The sequence below is a fragment of the Sardina pilchardus genome, chromosome 4 (genome assembly GCF_963854185.1).
Source record: "Sardina pilchardus chromosome 4, fSarPil1.1, whole genome shotgun sequence".
In the NCBI taxonomy this organism is placed as follows: domain Eukaryota; kingdom Metazoa; phylum Chordata; class Actinopteri; order Clupeiformes; family Clupeidae; genus Sardina; species Sardina pilchardus.
This window is the reverse complement of record NC_084997.1, coordinates 17691179-17713603: the sequence shown is the minus strand read 5'-3', so window position 1 is coordinate 17713603 and position 22425 is coordinate 17691179. Positions and strand designations below refer to the sequence as shown.

General features: G+C 46.0%; 1 protein-coding gene across 2 annotated transcripts in view; it reads right to left on the bottom strand.

Moving 5' to 3' along the window:
- The window catches only part of st6gal2a (ST6 beta-galactosamide alpha-2,6-sialyltranferase 2a), a 57596-nt gene that overhangs the window by 18903 nt on the left and 16268 nt on the right, over positions 1-22425 (bottom strand). For both annotated transcript variants that reach the window (XM_062534397.1, XM_062534398.1), the window contains exons 2-3: positions 9701-9757; positions 6412-7584 (exon numbers count right to left, since the gene is read on the bottom strand). In XM_062534397.1, the coding sequence (XP_062390381.1) occupies positions 6412-7543 (1132 nt within the window). In that variant the 5' untranslated portion in view covers positions 7544-7584; positions 9701-9757. The remainder of the gene's footprint in view (positions 1-6411; positions 7585-9700; positions 9758-22425) is intronic.

Below are 22425 nucleotides of genomic sequence, written 5' to 3'. Positions count from 1 at the left end.
CACCCTCCACTTAGCCTATACATACAAACACACACACACACACACACACACAAAACGTTGAGATGACTTATTGGCATGACTGTTTTAGCTGTGCTGGATCGATCAGTACATATCCCACAGGTCATGTGATGTGATTGGGGTGACAGAGAAGAAGAGCGATACATCACTGAGCTCTCACCCCCATTTATTGGCGCTCATAAAATGTCCGTCTCTCCCTAGCTCAAGAAAATGTGTCTTTGACATTGCAAGTCTCCACTGCAGCACTTCCAAGATCTTCATCCATCATGTGTCTCCACCCTCAGAATGAACACCCTCATTCCTCACAGCTGAAGTCAATACTTGAGCGATTACTTGATCATTTCTCCTCCCTAAAAAAATAAAAAATAAGTGAGGCCTCTTTCTTAGTTTCTTATATAGTCGTGACTGCCATGTCACTAGGTTCTTAAAGGGAAAGTCAGAGGAAAAGGAACTCAGACAGCTACCGTGCTGCACTCTGGGGGCATGATTTTAAAGATGCCCCCAGTGTGTAGCACTATTACCTGCCTGGCTGCCTGGCTGCAACTCGGGCTAGGTAGCGCTGATTTTTGCTTTTTCTTTTATTTTCATGCTGACCGTACTCCATGGGTGCCTCTCATGCAGCGTTTATACGTCCTCCCTCGCTCCTCGGGCCTCGATCCTCACTGATCTACATAAAGAGAGATAGATGAAGGGATATACTATCCCATTGTTGCTGCCCCATCATTCTTTATGTAGATCAGTGAGGATCGAGGCCCGTGGAGCGAGGGAGGACGTATAAACGCTGCATGAGAGGCACCTCATGACTTTAGCAATGTCTCCCACAGATCTCTGTTCCACAGAGTTCTTCTTTAAGGTCTGGTTTTGCTAAAGGGTTGGCTACGGCTATTTGTAGAGAATTAGAGTTGGTCAGCTGTCCAAGTGCTCTATGACAGGGATATTCAAGCGAGCCAGATAGGACACCCACTGGGATTCTGTGGGCCATGCAAAAAATGATATGGGCATAATGATTCCTTTTGTGGATGGGCAATAAACATGCGTTAGGGCTGCCAACTCTTCAGATCAGCTTGGAGTGAGACTCATCTGTCAGTCAGTCTGTACCGATATTTATGTAAATGAATGAGCAAACATAATTACGACCAATACATTGAATATAGAGGAAACATAACGTGGTGGTACATTTGTCAATGAGTTCAGATTATTGGCTTATAAATAAACACTATTTCACACTGCCTTTCAAGGCAGACTGACCTCCACCACAGTGTAGCTGCAGCATGTTTTAAATTCACCTTGCGTCAGTGTTAAGGCATGCATCTCTTGTCCGTTTAATCGAAGTTACAAATACAAGCATATGCAAGCAAAGTGGAAAAGTTAGCATGAGAAAACGGTGTGGTGTGCGCTAGTCAGCAACCCTGCGTTTACCTTACACATGGCAGCCACATGGCACATGTGTTTTGCAATGCACTTACACATGGCAGCCAGATTTGCAGGCAGCTTATGGGCTGCAGAACATTTTAAATGGGCCGGATGTGGCCCGCTGGCCGCTATTTCACCCTTTTTGTTTGAGCTCAACTCATCTAAAAAGAGGTGTGTTCGTGTGTGCGTGTGTGTGTGTGTGTGCGTGTGCGCGCAATAGGGTCAGGTGTCGTGGCACATGCTGACGTGGTGTGATGTGGTTTGTGTGGCGCAGAATGAGGTCTAAATGCTGAATGCTGAATGCTTCTCTTGCGATAAGACAGTTTCAACATGTTCCTTCCTCTCTCCAAGCTCCAGTAAAGCTGCAATTTCAATTTGTCACCACAAGGGGGAGGCAAAAGACTGTTCACAATTTTCAACAGAACTCTACAGGCTCAAACACGACCATCATAAATAATATAAACAGGAGTGTGAGCATGCTTGTGAAGCATGCTGTCAGGCAGTTTAAATGAAAAGAGGCCGTTTGAAACCCAATGCATCTTAAAGGTACCCTTTGCAAGATTGTCACCTTAATATAACCTTTAAAAAGCCAATTAGATGGTAAACAAACTTATAGTAGGTGAATCATTCACCTAGCATAGTTACACAACATAGACTAATAATAAAAACCAGCCATGCAACTTCAAAAACGGCAGCCCGACAAATCTTGCGAGAATAGTGAAACATTACCTCAGCAGATACAGTATATTGCAGCTCTTTGTAGATAGTTTCGGCCTGTTGTTATCGTAAAACTTCAAACAATAGCCGAGTCCCAAATAAACGCATGTCTCTTTTAAACGCCCGGTGTGGCTACAGATTTGGGGTTACAGGCCGGTCTCCAACAGAAGCCTGGTCTGTTTTTTTTAGTTTCGGGTTGTATTTATTCTTCTTATACCCGTCAGATCGCCAGCAGGTGCAGATTGCGCACACTACATTTATAATTGCATGACTGCGGAGGTGAAAGCCAGAGATCCAAATGCTTAACTTTTTTCGACAATGGCCTATGTCCTGCATTACTTAATTAATGCCATTTTTTTAAAATTGCGCACTAGACAACATATTTTATCACGAACTTTCTTTGTTTAGTTTCACTTTCTCTCGTTTCTCCGCGTTTCTCCTTATTTCTCTCAATACCGTGGCGGAAAAGAAAAAGATTTGATTTAAATGACATTTAAGCTGATAGTTGTCAAATTTGCCTAACAAAATTCGGGAGAAGCAGCGGCAAGATATTTCTCGGTTGATCCAAAGAGGGTGCGTATGGCTGAGCTGTAACGTCTGTCTCCAAAGAGGGAGAGCCCTGCGCATCGGGAGCTGCGCAAGCAAAGCAGGCAAGTGGAGGAGAGCGACGAGGAGGAGGAGGAATTCGCAAATCAACTTGTAGTAGCCTAGTTGAGGATCACGGTGATAGCGATTAATAGGATCAGTTGTTTTACAGGGTAGCATTCATTCTTTATTGTTGATGTGTTATCAGGGGCAACAAGTTCACAGGCTCGATGGTAACTTGAATTGTTCAGCCCGCTGTCACATCGTTTCGTTAGGCCTATTTTAAGCTGCCAATAATTTAAGACATATCTAATATAGTAGGCTAATTCTAATATGATCTGATTTGTGAAACACATTCGAATTATAGGCTAAATAAAGTAGCTTACCGTAATATAATGTGGTAACCTCCTGTTGTCATGCTTTCCGTCTGCTAATGCTATTGGGTAGTTATTTCTAATCCTACAATAAACCTACACTCAACAACACTAAATTAAATGCCTGTCTCATATAGACGCCTGTCTCAAATACACGCCGGTGCATTTTGGCGATTTGGCAAAATAAAAGCCCGGGCTATTGTTTGGAGTTTTACGGTAATCCTTCACCTCCACAACAAACACATGTTCACTATGTATAGGGGTAATACCTTTGCCATTTACAACAGCAGACTAAAATATAAATATATCTGGACTCTAGAGGGAGCTCTACAGTTGCCGAACACACCAAAACCTGCATAGTGCACCTTTAAGTTCATCACATAAAAGCAATGTGCGTGTTCTAATGCACACTATCTTGTTAACCACCAATCAAGCTCACTGAAGGCATTTCAGCAATTCACAGGGAACAGCAGAAATAAAAAAAAGAGGAAAAGGGCTTACTGTACAGAATTATCAAACACAATAGATTATACAACATTAAAACGCCTTAATGGGAATATCAATGTTATTATAGCTGCTAATTTGATGTAGTATGTGGTGCTTAATCCATTACGAGGTTCGTCTTATTTCAGTCACCAGGGAAGAGCTGCTGATGAATTATTCCAAGAGAAACTCACGGTGCATGCAGAGAGACGGAGAGGGAGATAGATAGAGAGAGAGACAGATAGAAAGAAAGAAAGAAAGGAAGGAGATAACACAAACAACACAACAGCTTTTCAATGCGTATTTACACCACACAGACAAAGGCCTTGAACTTCATTCCAGCTTAACGTGTGGTGCAAAGCTATTACTGAAAATGAGAGTCTGGCAGTTAGCTGTCGATCTACCCCTCGCACAAACAGACGAGGGTTGCCACACTGACCACATGCACAGTCCATCTCTCTCGTGTGTACAACTATGGCAAGCCAAATCAGCATTTATTCCGATATCTTGATATCAAGCTACAGTGTCCAACACTATAGTGAGTCTTTTCTGTAAACTAGCTCTGCACTAGTTAACGAGTAAGCATTTTGTCTCTTACTAGTTAACTAGTGCAGGAAATGTGGTCCACCAGTTAACTAGTTTCAAGAAAAAGACTCGCACTATATCTTGATATCAAGACATCGGAGCAAATGCTGATGGGGCTTGCCATATACCACTGGCGTCTGCTCACCAGAGGGTGTAAACAGCAGCTGGGTCACAGTGCCGTGCAGCTCGGGGACTAATGGCTGTGGTGAATGCAGACTCACTGGGGTATAAACTTCATTAGCAACATGGCATAAACAGCCCCTCCTACTCTCAAACATACTTGCGCTCGCACACTCGCTCGCTCTCGCTCGCTCGCTCGCTCGCTCACACTCACTCACTTTCTCTTTGTTTTTGTGTCGGCTCCATCTCTTTTTGCAGTTGTCATGCTTGTTGTGTGTACCTCCCACACAACAAGCACACAAAGAGAGTCTTTTTTTTAAATATAAATAATATAATCAAAGGACATGCAAAAATCTGTGCCTTTCCCACTTGGCTTTCGCAGGCAAATGGTCCGGCCAAACACACGCACAGCTAATGGTGTGTGTCGCACATCGTCCGCCAACGCTGCGCAACAAACGAGCGAGATTGATTACTGGTATGACAACGCCGGATCAATGACGTGGAGGTGATGAGCTTAGCGGGCCCTTTCAGCGCGGCGAAACAAATAAAAGCGCTGATTAAAAAAACAGCACTTCAGCCGTGCCGAGCGGGCAATCAATGCCACGTCTCAGCAACGCTCAGAGAGCCAACCACTCGAAACCGTTGCATCACGAGTGCTGACCCCCTCCCCCCCCACCACCACCACCACCACCACCATCCATGGGTGTTTTGGCAAAAACAACAGGGGTGCAGACAATAAAGTGTTGAGCAGCACATTGCACTCTGGATCAGCTGGCATGCCGGTCCTGTGGGCATCTGCCGCCTCCTCCTCTGCCCAACCCCCCGGAGCAAACTGCCAAGCCTCGTCCAATGCAAAAGAAAACATTCGATAGCCCCTCTGTAACGGCAATCCACCTTTGCCATCGTTTGCATTGTGATTTGTTTTGTTCTCGTTTTTTTTGAGTCATCACCTCTGGCATATGCTTTTAAAAAAAACAGAAAAAAAAGCCCATGGAGATCACAAGACCCTACAGCACGCAACCCGACCTATTCAGCGACACCGGGCAACGAGTGGTCCCCATGGCAACGACAAAATAGCGGCGGCATTGTTGGAGTAGCTCGGCTGGCGGCGGCTGCCAGATTGCCCAGAGAGATTCTGTGCTCTTGCCTGCGCGAGCGATCGAGCTCATGAGGCGGAACGGCAACAGACGACTTCCAACGCCCGCCGCCACGGCACACACACCGCAAAACAACAGCCAGGGCACACACACACACACACACACACACACACACCGCAAAACAACAGCCAGGGTTGGGGCACAATGCTGCCTTGTCACACTTCACGACAACAATACCTTTGTCACACGCGCTTTTGTGGCGTTCCGACAACCGTGCAAAACACGCTTCATATTTGCATAGTAAATGCGCTTGTGTGTGTACATCGTGGAAACACACATCTACCTTTGTTGCTATTGTCAAACGAGGCAACATTTTGAATATCTGCATTTTGCCATCGTCCCCCTCTCTCCCCCCCCCCCCCCCCCCCCCCATTCCCTGATACCTTTTCAAAAAGCATCAGTGCTCGTAGTGAATGTGGAAGGCAATCAGTGGGAAAATTCCTCATTTCTCTTTTGTTGACATGCATTTGGAGCAGGATCATCTCTGATTAGGCTGACATTAAGCGAGCTCTCTTACACAGAAGGAGCCAAGATGACAAACAGACAGCCCCATTCAGCAAGGAAGACACGCCACTTCGTGTCATGTCATGTCAGGTCAGGTCACATATTTACACACAAATGCATGCAAGCATGCACGCTAACACACACACACAAACACACACACACACACACACACAAGCCTGCACGCTAACACACATACACATGAACACACACACAGTATACACTTGGAACGAACACACACACACACACAAGAATGCACGCTAACACACACACACACACACACGACACATGCACATAGATACACTTGAACGAACAAACACACACACACACACACGTACATGCAAGTACACGCACACACACACACACACACACACACACACACACTTGATCGATCAAACACACACACACACACACACACACACACACACAGGTCGCTCTGGCGCGGTACAGTAACTCACCGATCTCCTTGCCCAGGCCCGAGTGCAGGATGGCCCCGGCGGACGTGACCACGGCGCAGGATCCGAAGCCCGAGCCGTAGAGGCGCTCCAGCGGCCGCCCCGGCACCAGCGAGCGCCAGCCCAGGCCGGCGAAGGGCGCCTCGGTGCCGTCCAGCGTCCGCACGCGCACGCGACGCTTGAGCTGGCACATGAGCTGGTGGGCGCTGCGTTGCGCCTGGCGCGCGCCGCCGTAGGCCACGCGGTGCTTGTTGGCGCTCAGGTAGTCCTTCATGGCCTTCTGCAGCCGCGGGCTCAGCATGCCCGCCGACACGCGGCCCTGCCACAGCCGCTGCACCACCGACTTGGACTTGGAGAAGTAGTACTCCTCCAGCTCGTCCGACGCCTCCCAGCGGCCAGCGTGCGCGCGGGCAGGGCTGGCCGCCGCCGTGGTCGTCCTCCTCGACCTCCGTCCGCCCACCACCACCTCCTCCTCTTCCTCCTCCTCGACCTCCTCTCCGCCGGCCTCCTCCTCTTCCTCCTCCTGCTGCTGCTGCTGCTGGCGCCGCCACTCCTCCTCGTCCTCGTCCCCCTCGGGGAGGCGGTTCTCGCGGCTGCGCGGCGCCGAGCGCGAGTGCGAGCCCACGTCCTGCGTGCCGAACGCCGACCACGCCGCCAGGCTCTGGGGGTCCGGCGAGTAGTACGCCGTCTCGCGGCTCAGCGGCGGCTGCTCGCGGCTGGAGGGCGGAGGCGGCGGCGGCTGCTGCTGGCCCGGCTCCGGGCTGGCGCCGGCCCTCTGCTCCCTGGACGCGGCGACGCCGCCAGCGCCGGCAGTGGTGGTGGAGATGGAGGCCAGCGGGACCCTCGCGGCCGAGGCGGTGGCCCGCGGGTGGAGGTCGAGGCGCGGGGAGCCCATGATGGCGCGGTGCTGATGCCCTCCGTCGCTACCGCCGCCGCCGACACCCCCGGCCCCGCGGACGCTCCCGCTGACGGAGGCCAGGCGGCGGCTCTCGGCGTGGGCCAGCAGGGCGGAGGCGGCGCGCGGCTCCTCCACCCGCGAGTCCATGAAGTAGGAGAAGAGGGCCAGGAACAGCAGCACCCAGGCCAGCATCAGGCCCAGCGCCAGGCGCCGCCACTGCTTCAGGCTGGACTTCATGGCCACGGGACGGGCCCACCGGTCCGGCTCAGCACGCACGCCTGCGGGGGTCAGGGCAAAAAAGGTCACGTCAAAGGTCAGCGATGGAAAGGTCAGGAGCCGAGCAATGCTGCTAGTAGTCAGTTTATTGAACATGCACAGAGTGCAACCCCAAGCGCGCCTCCACACACAAGACTTTGACACATTAAGCCTACCTTACGCTGAGAGACTTTGATGAGATTTGGGAAAGATTCTTGAAAGATCGTAGTCTTTTAACTAATGACCCTCATTCAAGATTCCCTCAAAAGACTACAATCTTTCAAAAATCTTTCCCAAAATCTTGTCAAAGTCTGTCAGTGCAAGGTAGGCTTTAGACAAAGGATGGCGACCGCGCCGCTACGTCCGCCAACGTACACGAGACACCAAGACATAAACAAACAAATTTTATTTACAAAGAACAATTAATGATTCACAAGACAAAAGATGCCGGACGGAGTGGCATAATCGTCAGCATGCCCGTGACGCTAAGACATACAAAACAGACCACAACGTGATGGTGACTTTCATGTAGTAGAGAGGATGCGCAGACAGGACTTTGCAAAAAGGTTTTTTTTAGAGAACGCCGAGTTCAGCTGAGTTCACCTGTACATTTAGTGCGCTGTGTACATTTACAATGCATCCGCAAAAGCACTGTAAATGCTACAGCACTCATACTGTGTAATCTGCTTTCAGACTTTCACTTTTGGGCTTCCCTGAATATGTAAAACTGAGTTTTTGAGCGATATCGCGTCTGCGACAGCCCACTCGAGAGACGTCTGCCATCGCAGCGGTGTTGCTTTCTCTCGACGAGCACGAGACTCGGCAGCGAAAGTCGCACGCTCTCCGTCAGCCTGGCAGATTAAGGATCTCACGGCGACTTGCCTCGAATGTAAGGCATGCCTGCCGATTTCCATTCTCTGATCTCCTTATGCGCATCCCCCCCTCCTTCCACAAACACAGAACACACACACACACACACACACACAAACAAACACACACACCCTTCCAAGAAAGGCCCTGCAGGAGAGGAGAGGCTTCTAATTTGGGACTGAGCAAGAAGCTGTGTGTGTGTGTGTTTGTGTGTGTGTCCTGGGACAGCACAGAGTACATTATAAAGGATGGGGCGTGGAGAAAAAGGAGAAAGGTGAGTGTTTTGGTGAGGGCGAGAGTTCAACCTGAACAACAGACTCTGTAATGCTGTACAAGTGTAATGACTACTTTCCATCAACAACAGACTTCACATTGAGTAAGAAACACCACGACAGTTTCTGGTTTGTTTGATAGCAAGGTCACACACTCTGAATAACAGTTTATGACATGGTAATCACGTAATACTGCCATATAATATGAATGTATAATTGGTGCAAAAGTCACGAGCACATTTAACTGCAGATTTCGCATTCGCACACTAAAGTCACAAATGTGTAACCGTACATTTGAAGTTGTACATATTTTTTTCATACCTTGTTAAACTCAAATGTGGGCATTAAAGCCTCAAGAACAGTTTTTCAGAAACACTTCAGTGTTTCAGAAATGCAGAAAATATATATTTCTATAAGCAAAGGTTTTCAATACAGCTCAATTACAAAATACAATTATAAAATACATGTTCCCACATGTTTTGGTGCTTCGGAAACGAACGTCAATGGGCTCTTTTCCAGACCAATCTGAAGAGCAAATTAAAATGTTCCAACAAGTTTGTCTGGGTTTACCCAGACAACTGAATATCACGTTGTCGTTTAGGTTCGTCTGGGTTTACCCAGGCTCCTGAATATCATATTATTGTTTAGGTTCGTCTGGGTTTACCCAAACAACTGAATATCACGTTGTCTTTTAGGTTCGTCTGGGTTTACCCAGGCTACTGAATATCACATTGTCGTTTAGGTTCGTCTGGGTTTACCCAGGCTACTGAATATCATATCCTTTAGGTTCGTCTGGGTTTACCCAGGCAACTGAATAACACGTTGTCGTTTAGGTTCGTTTGGGTTTACCCAGGCTCCTGAATATCACATTGTTTAGGTTTGTCTTGGTTTACCCAGGCTACTGAATATCATGTTTGTTTGTTTGTGTCAAAAGGGAAGAAGGGGAGGAGGCAGAAGTGGAGAGAGGAGAGGAGGATTGACAAGGAAGGAAACTCACCTCAACTGCTTCCACTATTTACCATCATCCATTTATACTGAACAACACAATGGGGCCCTGTGAAACAAAAGAGGAGCTCATTAGTTCATGACTGGGAGCCAAATGATTACTGCACACAAACACAACATTCCCAACTCAACAGAGCCATTGTTACTGTAGAACTCATCACAACTGCTTTTTTTAAAAGTACTCAATTTGCTAGTCTGCACATTTATGTTTTATAATGCCCTATTTTTTTAATTTTTTTATTTTTTTAATTGCACAGTTGCTGGTGAGCATAAGCCTCCCGTTAACATCCTCCACTTCAATGTATTCTATTAATATGACTTGCCCATATGGTATCTTTTATTTATGAACCTCATTCTTAAAACATAAGGGGTCAACTGCTTTGTGGGCTTCCAGTTTCCTGCCTGCGTTAATGCTATGGCCCCCCATGCCGTGTGGCTGTGATTGTGGGTGGGCTAAACCCTCAGCATGGCCCTGCTGCCGCTCCACACCTCCCCCAGTCACTTCCACAGCCCCAAGGCTGGCTGCACCCTGCCAGGCCACACACAGCACAGCACCCCCACACACACTCACACACACACACTTTCTCTCCCGCTCTCTCTCTCTCTCACACACACACACATAGTGGGTTTCCAGCTCCATCACAAAAGTGTGTTGTGACACACAGTCACATTTTTTGACAGATTTTGAGCAGATTCAAGCAGAGGCACAGGATAGCATCAGTCATTCCTGCCTCAATCAGCATAACCAACAACTCAACATAGCCACATAGGCCTACAGTACATACTGCTGCCTTTCGACTACGCCAGTGTTCAAGTTATGTTTTGAACACACACCTTACTCTAACGACATCCCTTCCATGTTAATAATGGATTATTAGATCCTAAAAATAGACAATCTCCGGCATCATGAAAACACATTCAATGTGATCTAATATTCACAAACGTGATCTAATATTCTGAAATGGTTCATCAACCAACAGTGCAGAAAATTCACCCCGCAGTGCAGCAAACCCCTATCATTACTTAACCTAGATATAGTTGATATTAGTTACTAGCATTCACAAATAATGGTAATGTTATAGCCTAGATTAATGTGACTCAATACAAGAACAGTCTGTTGATATTCACATAAATTACATCTAGTATTTTCTATCACAGAAAGAGGAAAGAAAATCGCTCATATCTTGTCTACATATTATACTCTTGGTCGGGGCACTCAATTGCTTACGTATCATCTGCCTTATGCACCATAAACATTTCAGTTTTTCTCGATTGCAATGCTTGTGTCAACTCTGATGTCATATTTTCAAAACAACAGGTCTAAACAAAAGCACTCTGGCCAAAATGATAGATTTCACTTGCAAAGTAAAATGCAAATCCTTATTCTCTCAAAACATTTTTAAAAATGCAGCAAAGCAAATGCTGCCTTCAAACAACACATGCTGTAGTCAAATCACTGTGTGATTTCAATCAATCATAACACGCTGGACAACAACTTGCAAAATGTAGTTTCAGCCTTCAATGGTTTCTGTTATCAGAAAAAGACTAAATGTACTGAATAAAAATGTATTATAATCATTCGTCCCAAGATGTAACTGTCATTGACATGTAAGACCTACCAAAAGCACCCATACAAGACAGATTTCATTGAACTACAACTTCTCCTTTTCCATTGAAATAGACCTACAAGTAAACAACCTTTGAACTGTTTTCTTCACCAAATAGGAAATACGGTAGTTTCTCTAAATGTGCCTTAATTCTATACTTGCAAATAGAAACACATAACAGAATGGCATCTCTTATGGATAATGAATAATTGCTGATATAAGAATTGTGCAAAGATAAGTATCAGAGATCCAGACTTATGCAAGGAATCTCTATCACTTGTGAATACCGAATAGACGTTTTCCTTTTGTTTAGCACAGGGAAACCAATAGAGTTTGGGGTCTTTGTGTTAACAGTTTTGAAAAGGGGGAGAAAATGTGTGAACCCAATAAAAACGTGAGCACATTTGCAAGAGATGACCTCTGCTGTGCAAAGAAATTTTAATGAAGACCAAGTGGATCCCAGTTTCTTTAAGCAGGTCAAGGCAATCGAGAAACACACACACACAAACATACATTCCCTCGGTTCCTTTCACACATACACACACACACACACACACACGCACACGCACATTCCCTCAGTTTCTTTCACACAACTTACACACACACACACACACACACACACACACACTACATGTCACCGAGACCTAAAGCAATCTAGGTTGAAGCCACGCTACAACGCCTGCATTTATGTGCAAATGTCACACAGCATAGAATCCAGGCGCTGAAGGGCTTTGCTCCAGCCTCCCGCCCTCCTGAACATTCATGTCATATGTCCCTCACTTAGAATGAAGCGTCACATCGGTTAATGTCAACACAATCCTATACAGATGGTACGGGTTGAGAATGCTCCTTTCATTCCCGCACATCGGGACTCCCGAAGCATCGGGAAAACTGCAACCGCAAGGGGGCAACATAGACCGCCCGAGTTTTCGAATGTTTACAGCCTACCTCACAGCTCTCTCACTCGACGTAGCCTATAACTCAGTCAGTCCAGCAGAGATGCCAGAGCAACGTTTTGGTCAACGGAGAGGGAGAGAAATGCTCCGCATATCCGTCTCATTTAATCATTAAAATGAAAGTGATTGGCGAAATTAATCAAACGACGTTTCAATAAACCATTGTTGAAATGAATGAAAATGGTTTTAGAAACCTATAGGCCTATCAGAAGGACTATTTCCTTCAATTCAACCTGAAATAGGCTACTCGAAAGGCAACCTTAGATTAATTCATGAATTCATTACGGTTACAAGACCGCATTTCCGTGAATAGGCTATTATTGTCAACGTCAAGGCGAAGACGAAAGAGATGGACAAGATGGACATTTTGGCAACATTTACATGCTAGGAATACTTAGAAATGTGTAAGCTATTTTAAAACGGAGGCTTGTTCATTTTAACCGGCGACGTTTCAAGTACATCTCCCGAATAAAGCCTATTGAAGTTCACATCCAGCTGTGGCGCAAGTGGTTGATGCATAGGTATCGTATGCCAGCGACCGGGGTTCGAAACCTAGTCGAAGAACCTCTCCGGAACCCACCAAAAGAAAATGCATCGATTTATTAAAAGAAATGAAAGACTTCCTGTTTTGAGATTCTTTTTATGTTTGCGATGTCTGCTGAAAATAAAAGTTAATATGTTAATTCGTGGTTCAGCGCGCACTCACACACATTTTTACATTGACATAGTGTCGGGCTCAAGTGTCGTGTCGTCCTCAGTGCCGCATATAGGCTATAATGTAGTGACCTGGTTAGACGAGTGTGGGGGAGGGGGAATGATCGCACAAGACAATAATGCTCTTCATGAAATGGATCTCACAGGCGGCTGTCTGTTTTTAAATGTAGCCTACTACACCACTTGCGAAATCGGACGTGGCACATAGCCTAATTATTAGGCTACTGGATAGCAAATCCATAGACTTTGTTCATCCTATATCCTTAAAATGAAAGTGATGACTGGCGAAATTAATCAAACGACGTTTCAATAAACCATTGTTGAAATGAATGAAAATGGTTTTAGAAACCTATAGGCCTATCAGAAGGAAATAGCCTTCAATTCAACCTGAAATAGGCTACTCGAAAGGCAACCTTAGATTAATTCATGAATTCATTAGGCTACGGTTACAAGACCGCATTTCCGTGAATAGTCAACGTCAAGGCGAAGACGAAAGAGATGGACAAGATGGACATTTTGGCAACATTTACATGCTAGGAATAGCCTACTTAAAATGTGTAGGCCTAAGCTATTTTAAAACGGAGGCTTATTCATTTTAACCGGCGACGTTCAAGTAGGCTACGGCGACGTTCAAGTACATATCCCGAATAAAGCCTTTCGAAATTCACGTCCAGTTGTGGCGCATGTGGTTGAAGCATAGGTATCGTACGCCAGCGACCGGTGTTCGAAACCCAGTCGATGAACCTCTCCGGAACCCGTCGAAACAAAATGAATCGATTTATTAAAAGAAATGAAAGATTTCCTGTTTTGAGATTCTTTTTATGTTTGCGATGTCTGCTGAAAAGAAAAGTTAATATGTTAATTCGTGGTTCAGCGCGCACTCAAACACATTTTTACATTGACATAGTGTCGGGCTCAAGTGTCGTCCTCAGTGCCGCATAGGCTATAGGCTATAATGTAGTGAACTGGTTAGACGAGTGTGGGGGAGGGGGAATGATCGCACAAGACAATAATGCTCTTCATGAAATGGATCTCACAGGCGGCTGTCTGTTTTTAAATGTAGCCTACTACACCACTTGCGAAATCGGACGTGGCACATAGCCTAATTATTAGGCTACTGGATAGCAAATCCATAGACTTTGTTCATCCTATATCCTTGGCGGAGATAATAATTAGGCATATCAAATTAAAAGCACACTACGACAGGTATACTTGTGTGATCACGCAACACAAGAGAGCATTTAGCGATGGGACAGTTGTGAATGAGTGCTTAACACCCTGGAGTCTAAATACCCCCGGGGGATTTGAAAAACTGTTCCAAACACACATCTCAATCTCTGCTTTTATCATATTATAGAGACACCATTAGAAGCCTTTAATCAACTCGTTTTCAAATATATAGCCTATGTTTTAAGAGAATATGGCAATGATAATGGCACTTTCTAAAAACAATAAATTCGTAGGATTTGTCCTCTCACCTGCAGCAGGCCCATTCAAAAGCCCATCCACCTAATTTGCATTTGAAAGAGCCAATCACTAAAGTGACACATTTAGTCTAGCCTACTTTATTAGTTTTTTTTGACCCCTCTAATAAATTGCCTATAGTCCTACTACGATAATGGAGGAAGGGCTGCCTAACTGTTCCCCCTAAGAGTTTTTTCATAAGATAAAATGTTTACTCTATTTAAGTTTAGGATTTGGTAGACAAGACAACCTCGGAAAAGTTCTTCAGATAAACAATGTTTTATTGAATTAAAGGAAAGAAAATGTATCGCCAGGGTTTCGGGGCTTGCGAAGGCATTCGTTGATCTTATCGATGCAGTCCTTGCGGCCACTTCTCCCCATCGTAGGAAACTTTCTGCTTAGTGTTGACAAAGGTCTTGACGTTGTGTGGCAGTGCTTGCTTGCCCTTCGATCCATCCCAGTTGGTGGTTTTGCACCAGGCTCTAGTGCTCCTTTGTGGTGATGGCTCTGAAGAGCAGGCATCCGTATCTACCAGTGATGCGCGGGCTGATCCAAATCGAGCGGGCGACCGCGGTTATGGGTCAAGAAAAAATATTTTTAATGATATGCGGGTCATGTTTGGTCGGGTCGGTAAAAAAAATAAATTGTCATTTATATCGTACATAATTGTCTTTAGAAGAAAAAGACATAAGTTGCAGCATTCCCACTGAAACGCGATTCTATCCCCCACATTTTGTCACGAACATGTAGAAATGCACTTGTTGTTTCTGCGTAGACAGACCCTCGGCTACACTTGACATGCAGTTGTGTTCTGTTCTCAGAGCATATGCTTTCTCTGTCTATGATCTGCAGCTTTTATCTCGAACTGCTGGCCTCTACAGAAAGTGGCAGAATCGTCTACTGAGCAGCGAAGTTGCCGATGCAATGCGTGTTTCTCAAGTCTGATAATTTCCAGCAAGATCGAATGGTATTATGGAAAGAAAAATAAACTAAAAGTTTCCCAAATCAGGAAATATTTCTTAATTTAATGTCATCAAGGCATATAGCCTACAATTGGTATGAGCATGCAATATGTGCGTCCTTGCGCAACTTATAGGCCTAGTGGCTCGTTGGAAAGCCCCACGTCTGCTCTTCCCCACGTCGTGCAATAAAGGTTTCATCTCGCTGCAATTTATAATCGCGGAGCAATGGACTTTTGGTCCATTGATGAAGACGTTAATAAAGAGTTTCTTAATAATATTCTATGCCTGCATTTCATGCTTGGGAGAGCTTCAAGGCATTCATGTGAGGAACGGCTGAAACAGAATTTGTATAGGAAAATCCTAGGCTAATTATGTTCAATGTTGAGTCAAACAGCCACATTTTTGGATGAATGCTGACACGGAAAAAAAAAAGGTAGACTAAATGCATGTTTCCCAAATTCTGAGCAATTATAGGCTATATATAATTAGGCAATATAGGCTATATTATTGTTTTACATGCATATGAGATACCAATTTTGCATAGCTCAGAACGCGAAGAATAAATACGAGGACTGACCATCTCGCCTCTCCGCGTTTCCCCCAATAGGCCTACCATGGCGACAAAGAAATAAATATGATTTGACATTTTAATGTTTGTAGCGCGCCAGTTTACCCAGTGTGTGTGCATTGAGTAGTTCCTTAAAATACGGAACAAAGAGCGTCCCGTAGGCTATCTGTTCAATACAGAAGAAGACTTTAACTATTACTTATATATTTCTTATAACGAAACGCGAAGAAAAAATACGAGGACTGACCATCTCGCCTCTCCGCGTTTCCCCCAATATCATGGCGACAAAGAGAAATACATATGATTTGACATTTTAATGTTTGTAGCGCGCCAGTTTACCCAGTGTGTGTGCATTGAGTAGTTCCTTAAAATACGGAACAAAGAGCGTCCCGTAGGCTATCTGTTTAATACAGAAGAAGACTTTAACTATTACTTATATATTTCTTATAACGAAATGCGAAGAAAAAATACGAGGACTGACCATCTCGCCTCTCCGCGTTTCCCCCAATATCATGGCGACAAAGAGAAATAAATATGATTTGACATTCTAATGTTTGTAGCGCGCCAGTTTACCCAGTGTGTGTGAATTGAGCAGTTCCTTAAAATACGGAACAAAGAGCGTCCCGTAGGCTATCTGTTTAATACAGAAGAAGACTTTAACTATTACTTATAGGCTATATTTCTTATAACGAAACGCGAAGAACAAATACGAGGACTGACCATCTCGCCTCTCCGCGTTTCCCCCAATATCATGGCGACAAAGAGAAATAAAAATGATTTGACATTTTAATGTTTGTAGCGCGCCAGTTTACCCAGTGTGTGTGCATTGAGTAGTTCCTTAAAATAGCCTACGGAACAAAGAGCGTCCCGTAGGCTATCTGTTTAATACGGAAGAAGACTTTAACTATTACTTATATATTTCTTATAACGCTGGCTGTAGGCGATTTCTATAACCATTTTCATTCATTTCAACAATGGTTCATTGAAGTGTCGTTTGAATAATTTCGCCAGTCATCACCTTCATTTTAATGATTCAGTGAGATTAAGGAGTCGACTATTGACGGATATGCGGTCTTCATCATTAAATGCAGTTGAAACTTTCTGCCACCTGGTGGTTGTTTGGGTACATTGCCTTAGCCTCGAAAAAAATCGGCTTGACGCACTGCGGGATCTCTTCGGGAGTCCCGCGGGAGAAGGTGCATTCTCAACCCGTACCCACTGTAGGAAGCAACATACATGTCATACGTCTATCACTCAGATTAAGAGTCACATCGGTTAATATGAACACAACCCTATGGGGAGGAACATACAGTCATATATCCCTCACTCAGATTAAGAGTCACATCGGTTAATGTGAACACAACCCTATGGGGAGGAACATACATTTCATATGTCTCTCAGATTAAGAGTCACATTGGTTAATGTGAACACAACACACAACCCTATGGGGAGGAACATACATTTCATATGTCTCTCAGATTAAGAGTCACATCGGTTAATGTGAACACAACACACAACCCTATGGGGAGGAACATACATTTCATATGTCTCTCAGATTAAGAGTCACATCGGTTAATGTGAACACAACACACAACCCTATGGGGAGGAACATACATTTCATATGTCTCTCAGATTAAGAGTCACATCGGTTAATGTGAACACAACACACAACCCTATGGGGAGGGAAGGAAAAGCATGAGGCACTGAGCAGGCTGACCCGAAAAGCTTGGTGACCTCGCCTTAAACCTACAGCTTGTCAAGTTGTCACCCATGCACATACTATATACCACACAAACACGCGTGCACACACGCACGCACGCACACACACACAATTGCACATGCACACACACACACACACACACACACACACATATACACCCTTAGTTGTGACTGCAGCACCTGCCCATGGACAGCATCTTCTGGTCTGTGCTTTCCCGAGACAGAGGGCAACAGAGATGTGTGTCCTTCCCTTTTCAGAGAAAGCCCTACGTGCGTGTGTGTGTGTGTGTGTGTGTGTGTGTGTGTGTGTGTCCCAGGGACCCGCTTGTGTGGGGAGGCGCCGGCTGCCACCCGCAATAGATGGCCGTCATTTAGCGGTGCTCTCTGTTTGTGCAGGTTAATATCAGGCTTGTGGAAACAAATGAGCCCTCCGTCGCCGGTGCCCTGCCAGGAAACGTCCGATAAGCAGAACAAATGATTCCACGGGAGCTCGGGGAGGAATTAATCATACGCCTCGTGCTTTCTACAAAACAGCCCTATGTGGCACCTGTGGCACACACACACACACACACAGGGTACACAACGACAACACAATACAAAAAGACACACTCACACACACTCACACGTACACAAAAAGAGATTTGGCCGGGCGGGCATTTTCTCGGCTGAAATTTCAGAGCGTTCTCTTTGTACGGGGCCGCCGGGCCGGCGGGGGTCAGAGAGTCGCTTCGGCTGTGCAGCTGTTGATTGTGCGGCCTGACCTTCAGATGGCACGCCACGGCCTCTGCACTGGAGGAAATTAACCGACAAAATAAATAAATAAAAAATGCACGCAGCAAATTACGGGGCAATGTCAGTCTTTCCAGTGACAAACAAAAGGGCCTCTCTCTCCCTCTCTCTCTCTCTCCCTCCCTCGCTCTCTCTTTCTTTATACTTCTCTCGGTCTATGTTTGCCTCGCTCTCTGTCTCAGTGCCGCCTGATCACATGGCTGCAATCAACAATCACGCTCCAGTGGCAGGGCTGCGAGGAGGAGGAGGAGGAGGAGGAGGAGGAGGAGGTTGTGGTGGTGAAGCGAGTGTGGAAAAAGGGAGTCATGTGAAGAAACGTCCCGGCCAGACTCACTCTGGCCTCTGGAGCAGACCTGGGCCATATGCGGTGCGCAGCCGGCCAGATTTGAGGGCGGGCCTGGATCCCCCTATCTGCTTTTTATAGTTATGAGCCAAATCCTGGAAGACTAGGACGCATGGTGCTCCGAATTATGCACCGTTAAGTGAAAACAGCGCTCTCAAATGGGGTCAACCGGCTCATCTATATGTGGGGCACATCTTGCCGTGTCTCTACGGCTTGGAAGCCTTTGAACAGGTCCGTAATACACCGTGGAGCACCCCTTTTTCCCAGAATGCACCAGCCTGGCATGACCCCCCCGCTCCCCCCCCCCAACCCACACACACACACACCCCAACCCTCTTTGATGCTCCAGACTACTTAAGGCCAACATTCGAACCAGGGAAACAACCCTGGAGAGGCAATGAGGCAAACACTCTGAGGCAGGGGAGAGAAAGGGTAATGAGAGACAGAGGGAAGGAGAGAGAGAGAGAGAGAGAGAGAGAGAGAGAGAGAGAGAGAGAGAGATGGAAGGGGTGTGAAATAAAGAGGGAGTGGGAGAGAGGGAGGGGGAAAGAGAAGAGAAAATTAACGACGGGAGAGTGACAGAAAGAGTGGAGACAGAGAGCAAAAGAGAGAGAGAGAGAGAGAGAGAGAGAGCATGAGGGAGAAAGAGAAAGAGAGACAGCGAGAGCACAGCAGGAGGAGCAGTCTTAAGTGGTATCAGAGCCTTGGCCCTGGGGAGGTTAATTATGTGGTCACTGATGAACTATGGGAGAGAGCAGACGGAGCATCTCTTCTGGCACAGCCACTCTAAACACAGGCAAGAGCAGGAGAGGAGGAGAGAGGAGGAGAGAGGAGGAGAGAAGAGTTCTAAGAGAAGAGGAGATGAGACAGAGGAAAGGAGAGAGAAGAGAAGAGAATAGAAGAGGAAAGACGAAGAAAGGAGAGGAGAGAAAACAAGGGGAGAAGACAAAAGACGAGAAGACAAGGGAGGATGCAATAGGGAAGGGAGAGAGCGAGAGAGAGAGAGAGAGAAAGAGAGAGAACGAGCAAGGGAGAGGGGGTGAGCTTGCACAGGGTCAGGACCGTGGCCCTCTGTATCCGAGACCAGCTCCAGCTCCCATCCACACACTTGATTAGAGCAAGGGGAAGACATTCATTAAAGGTTAAAGGCAAATCAATACAACACAGGCTCATAGCAAAGAAGTGTGGTGCACAATGTGCAAGAGTGTGAGGCTTGGCATAAGGGGTGTGTGTGTGTGTGTGTGTGTGTGTGTGTGTGTGTGTGTGTGTGTGTGTGTGTGTGTGTGTGTGTGTGTGTGTGTGTGTGTGTGTGTGTGTGTGTGTGTACTGAAAAAAGACAGAGAACAATTGTGCCTCTGAATCCACACCCAGTCACAAGTCTATAGAGAAACAGCAGAACGTTTCCATCTTGTTAATGCCATGATTTAGAGCAGAGCAGGACAAAAGCCAGAGAGGAGGTGTGTCACTGCAATGGCTGATTCAAACCCAGGAAGGAATGTGGGAACAACAGAAAGAAGAGAAGCAATACAAGAAAGAGGGTGAACATCATTAGACTCGACTGAAGTCTAGCTAAACGAGTGTGTAAATGACAGAGCAAGAGAGTGAGAGAGAGAGAGAGAGAGAGATGAGGGAGGGAGGGAGGGAGAGAGAGATGAGGGAGGGAGGGAGGGAGAGAGAGAGCGAGAGAGAGGGAGAGAGAGAGAGGAGAGATGAGATGAGAGCGATGGCTCACACAACACACGGATGAGGGCAAGCGCTCTAAGACAAAACAGCCATGGTGACAGAGAACGAGGGGAAGAGGAAGAGGGTGCAGGGAGGAGAGAAATTAAAGAGAGTGAGAGACTGAAAGAGAGAGAGAGAGAGAGAGAGAGAGAGTGCAGACTTGCACTGAACCGTGTTACACAGCACATTCACTGCATTATTCAAGAGCCCTGCAGTAGTCACTCACCGCCCACTCCCCCGCCTCAGCCTCCCCAGCACACACACACACACACACACACACACACACACACACACACACACACACACACACACACACACACACACACACACACACACACACACACACACACACACACACACACACACACACACACACACACACACACACACACACACACACACACACACACACACACACATCACTCCTAGTGACTTTGTGCCTGTTCACCTCATTATGCAAGTCAGACTCTTCACTCCACACACACACACACGGAAATAGAGAGGGCAAGCACAGACCAGAGGGCAAGGGGCCTATAATCCACTCCCTGACCACACAAGCTTCCGAAACACCTTCAGTGTTAAAAACATGGAGAGTGGCGACCCTGCCACCCAGCCCTGTTTACTTGTGGCCCATGCAGCCATGGGGATTGGGTTTCCCACCGACAGCTCCACAGCTAACTACAACAACAAACGGACTCTTATATTCTTGCATATAGTACTATAGCTAGGGAAGGTGGGGCTTTCACATTCCTTCCCATTTTCATTGAGAAATGTTCTTTTTGTCAGTGAAATGGTGAAACTTTCTTTTCTTTTTTTTAACCTGAAACTATCCAATAGACCTGACACATCTATTAATTTAATTGTGGGTTGAGTATGAAAGTATATGATAAAGCTCTAATTGGAGACCACAGCAAACACCATGAACAGGTTTCAGTGGTAACCAAACAATGCAGAAAAAGCGGTGAGCACATTTGGTAATTTGTTGACGCAGGAATCAACCAGCGCCTTATAAAAACATCTGCCGCAGGGAATTATGACTGAGGTAAGAGTTGTTAATCTGCGTTTTCTCAACCCTTCACTGGAACCGCTGCTGCTTGGAAGTCATTTAAACAGAACACTTCCTCTTTAGTGTTTACATGGAAACACCTGAGAGCACACCTGAGCGCCACACCTGAGACTGAGCAACCTCTCAACAGAACATCAGCCAGAAGGAGGAAGAGCTACAAAGCACACAACAAGGCCAACAAACACATGCAAACTAAGCTGAACAATCCCATCAAACATTAAACATGATAGATCTGCATGGCACCATGAAGTTTCCACCTAATCACACATTAACTCAACATCATGCCCATGGCTTTAATACGACTGGACACAGTGCTAAGCTCTGTTCAGCAGCAGGAATTCTACAGGGAACAGCCCAGACATCTCTCTCCTTACTCGCACTGGTAAGGTGGACAATGCAATCCACCATCTTTACCATCGGGTGTTTATAGATTGAATGTATAGATTTTTTTTTTTTTCACATAACCATGTCTGGCCCAGGATCTATGGAGATCCTAGAGGTGGTTCCTATATTATTCACAAACATCTCAGAGCACAGGCATTCAGGTGACTTGCACAGGCGCAAACGCCACTGGTGAGTGAAAACGGTGTCATCTCCTCATAATTCATCACATTGTAAATCCACATCATCCTGTTATACACGTCTGACGGAGAGACCACATCCGCGTAATCTGCCGAAAACACATGCGTCAAACGTCTTGCTCGTCACCACAGAGAGGAGGTGAGGGGTGACGGAATTGCAGACGAAGTTGTTTAACTTCAAGATCAAACCTCAAAGGAAAGTACAGTAGCGCAAAGCGCAGATTTC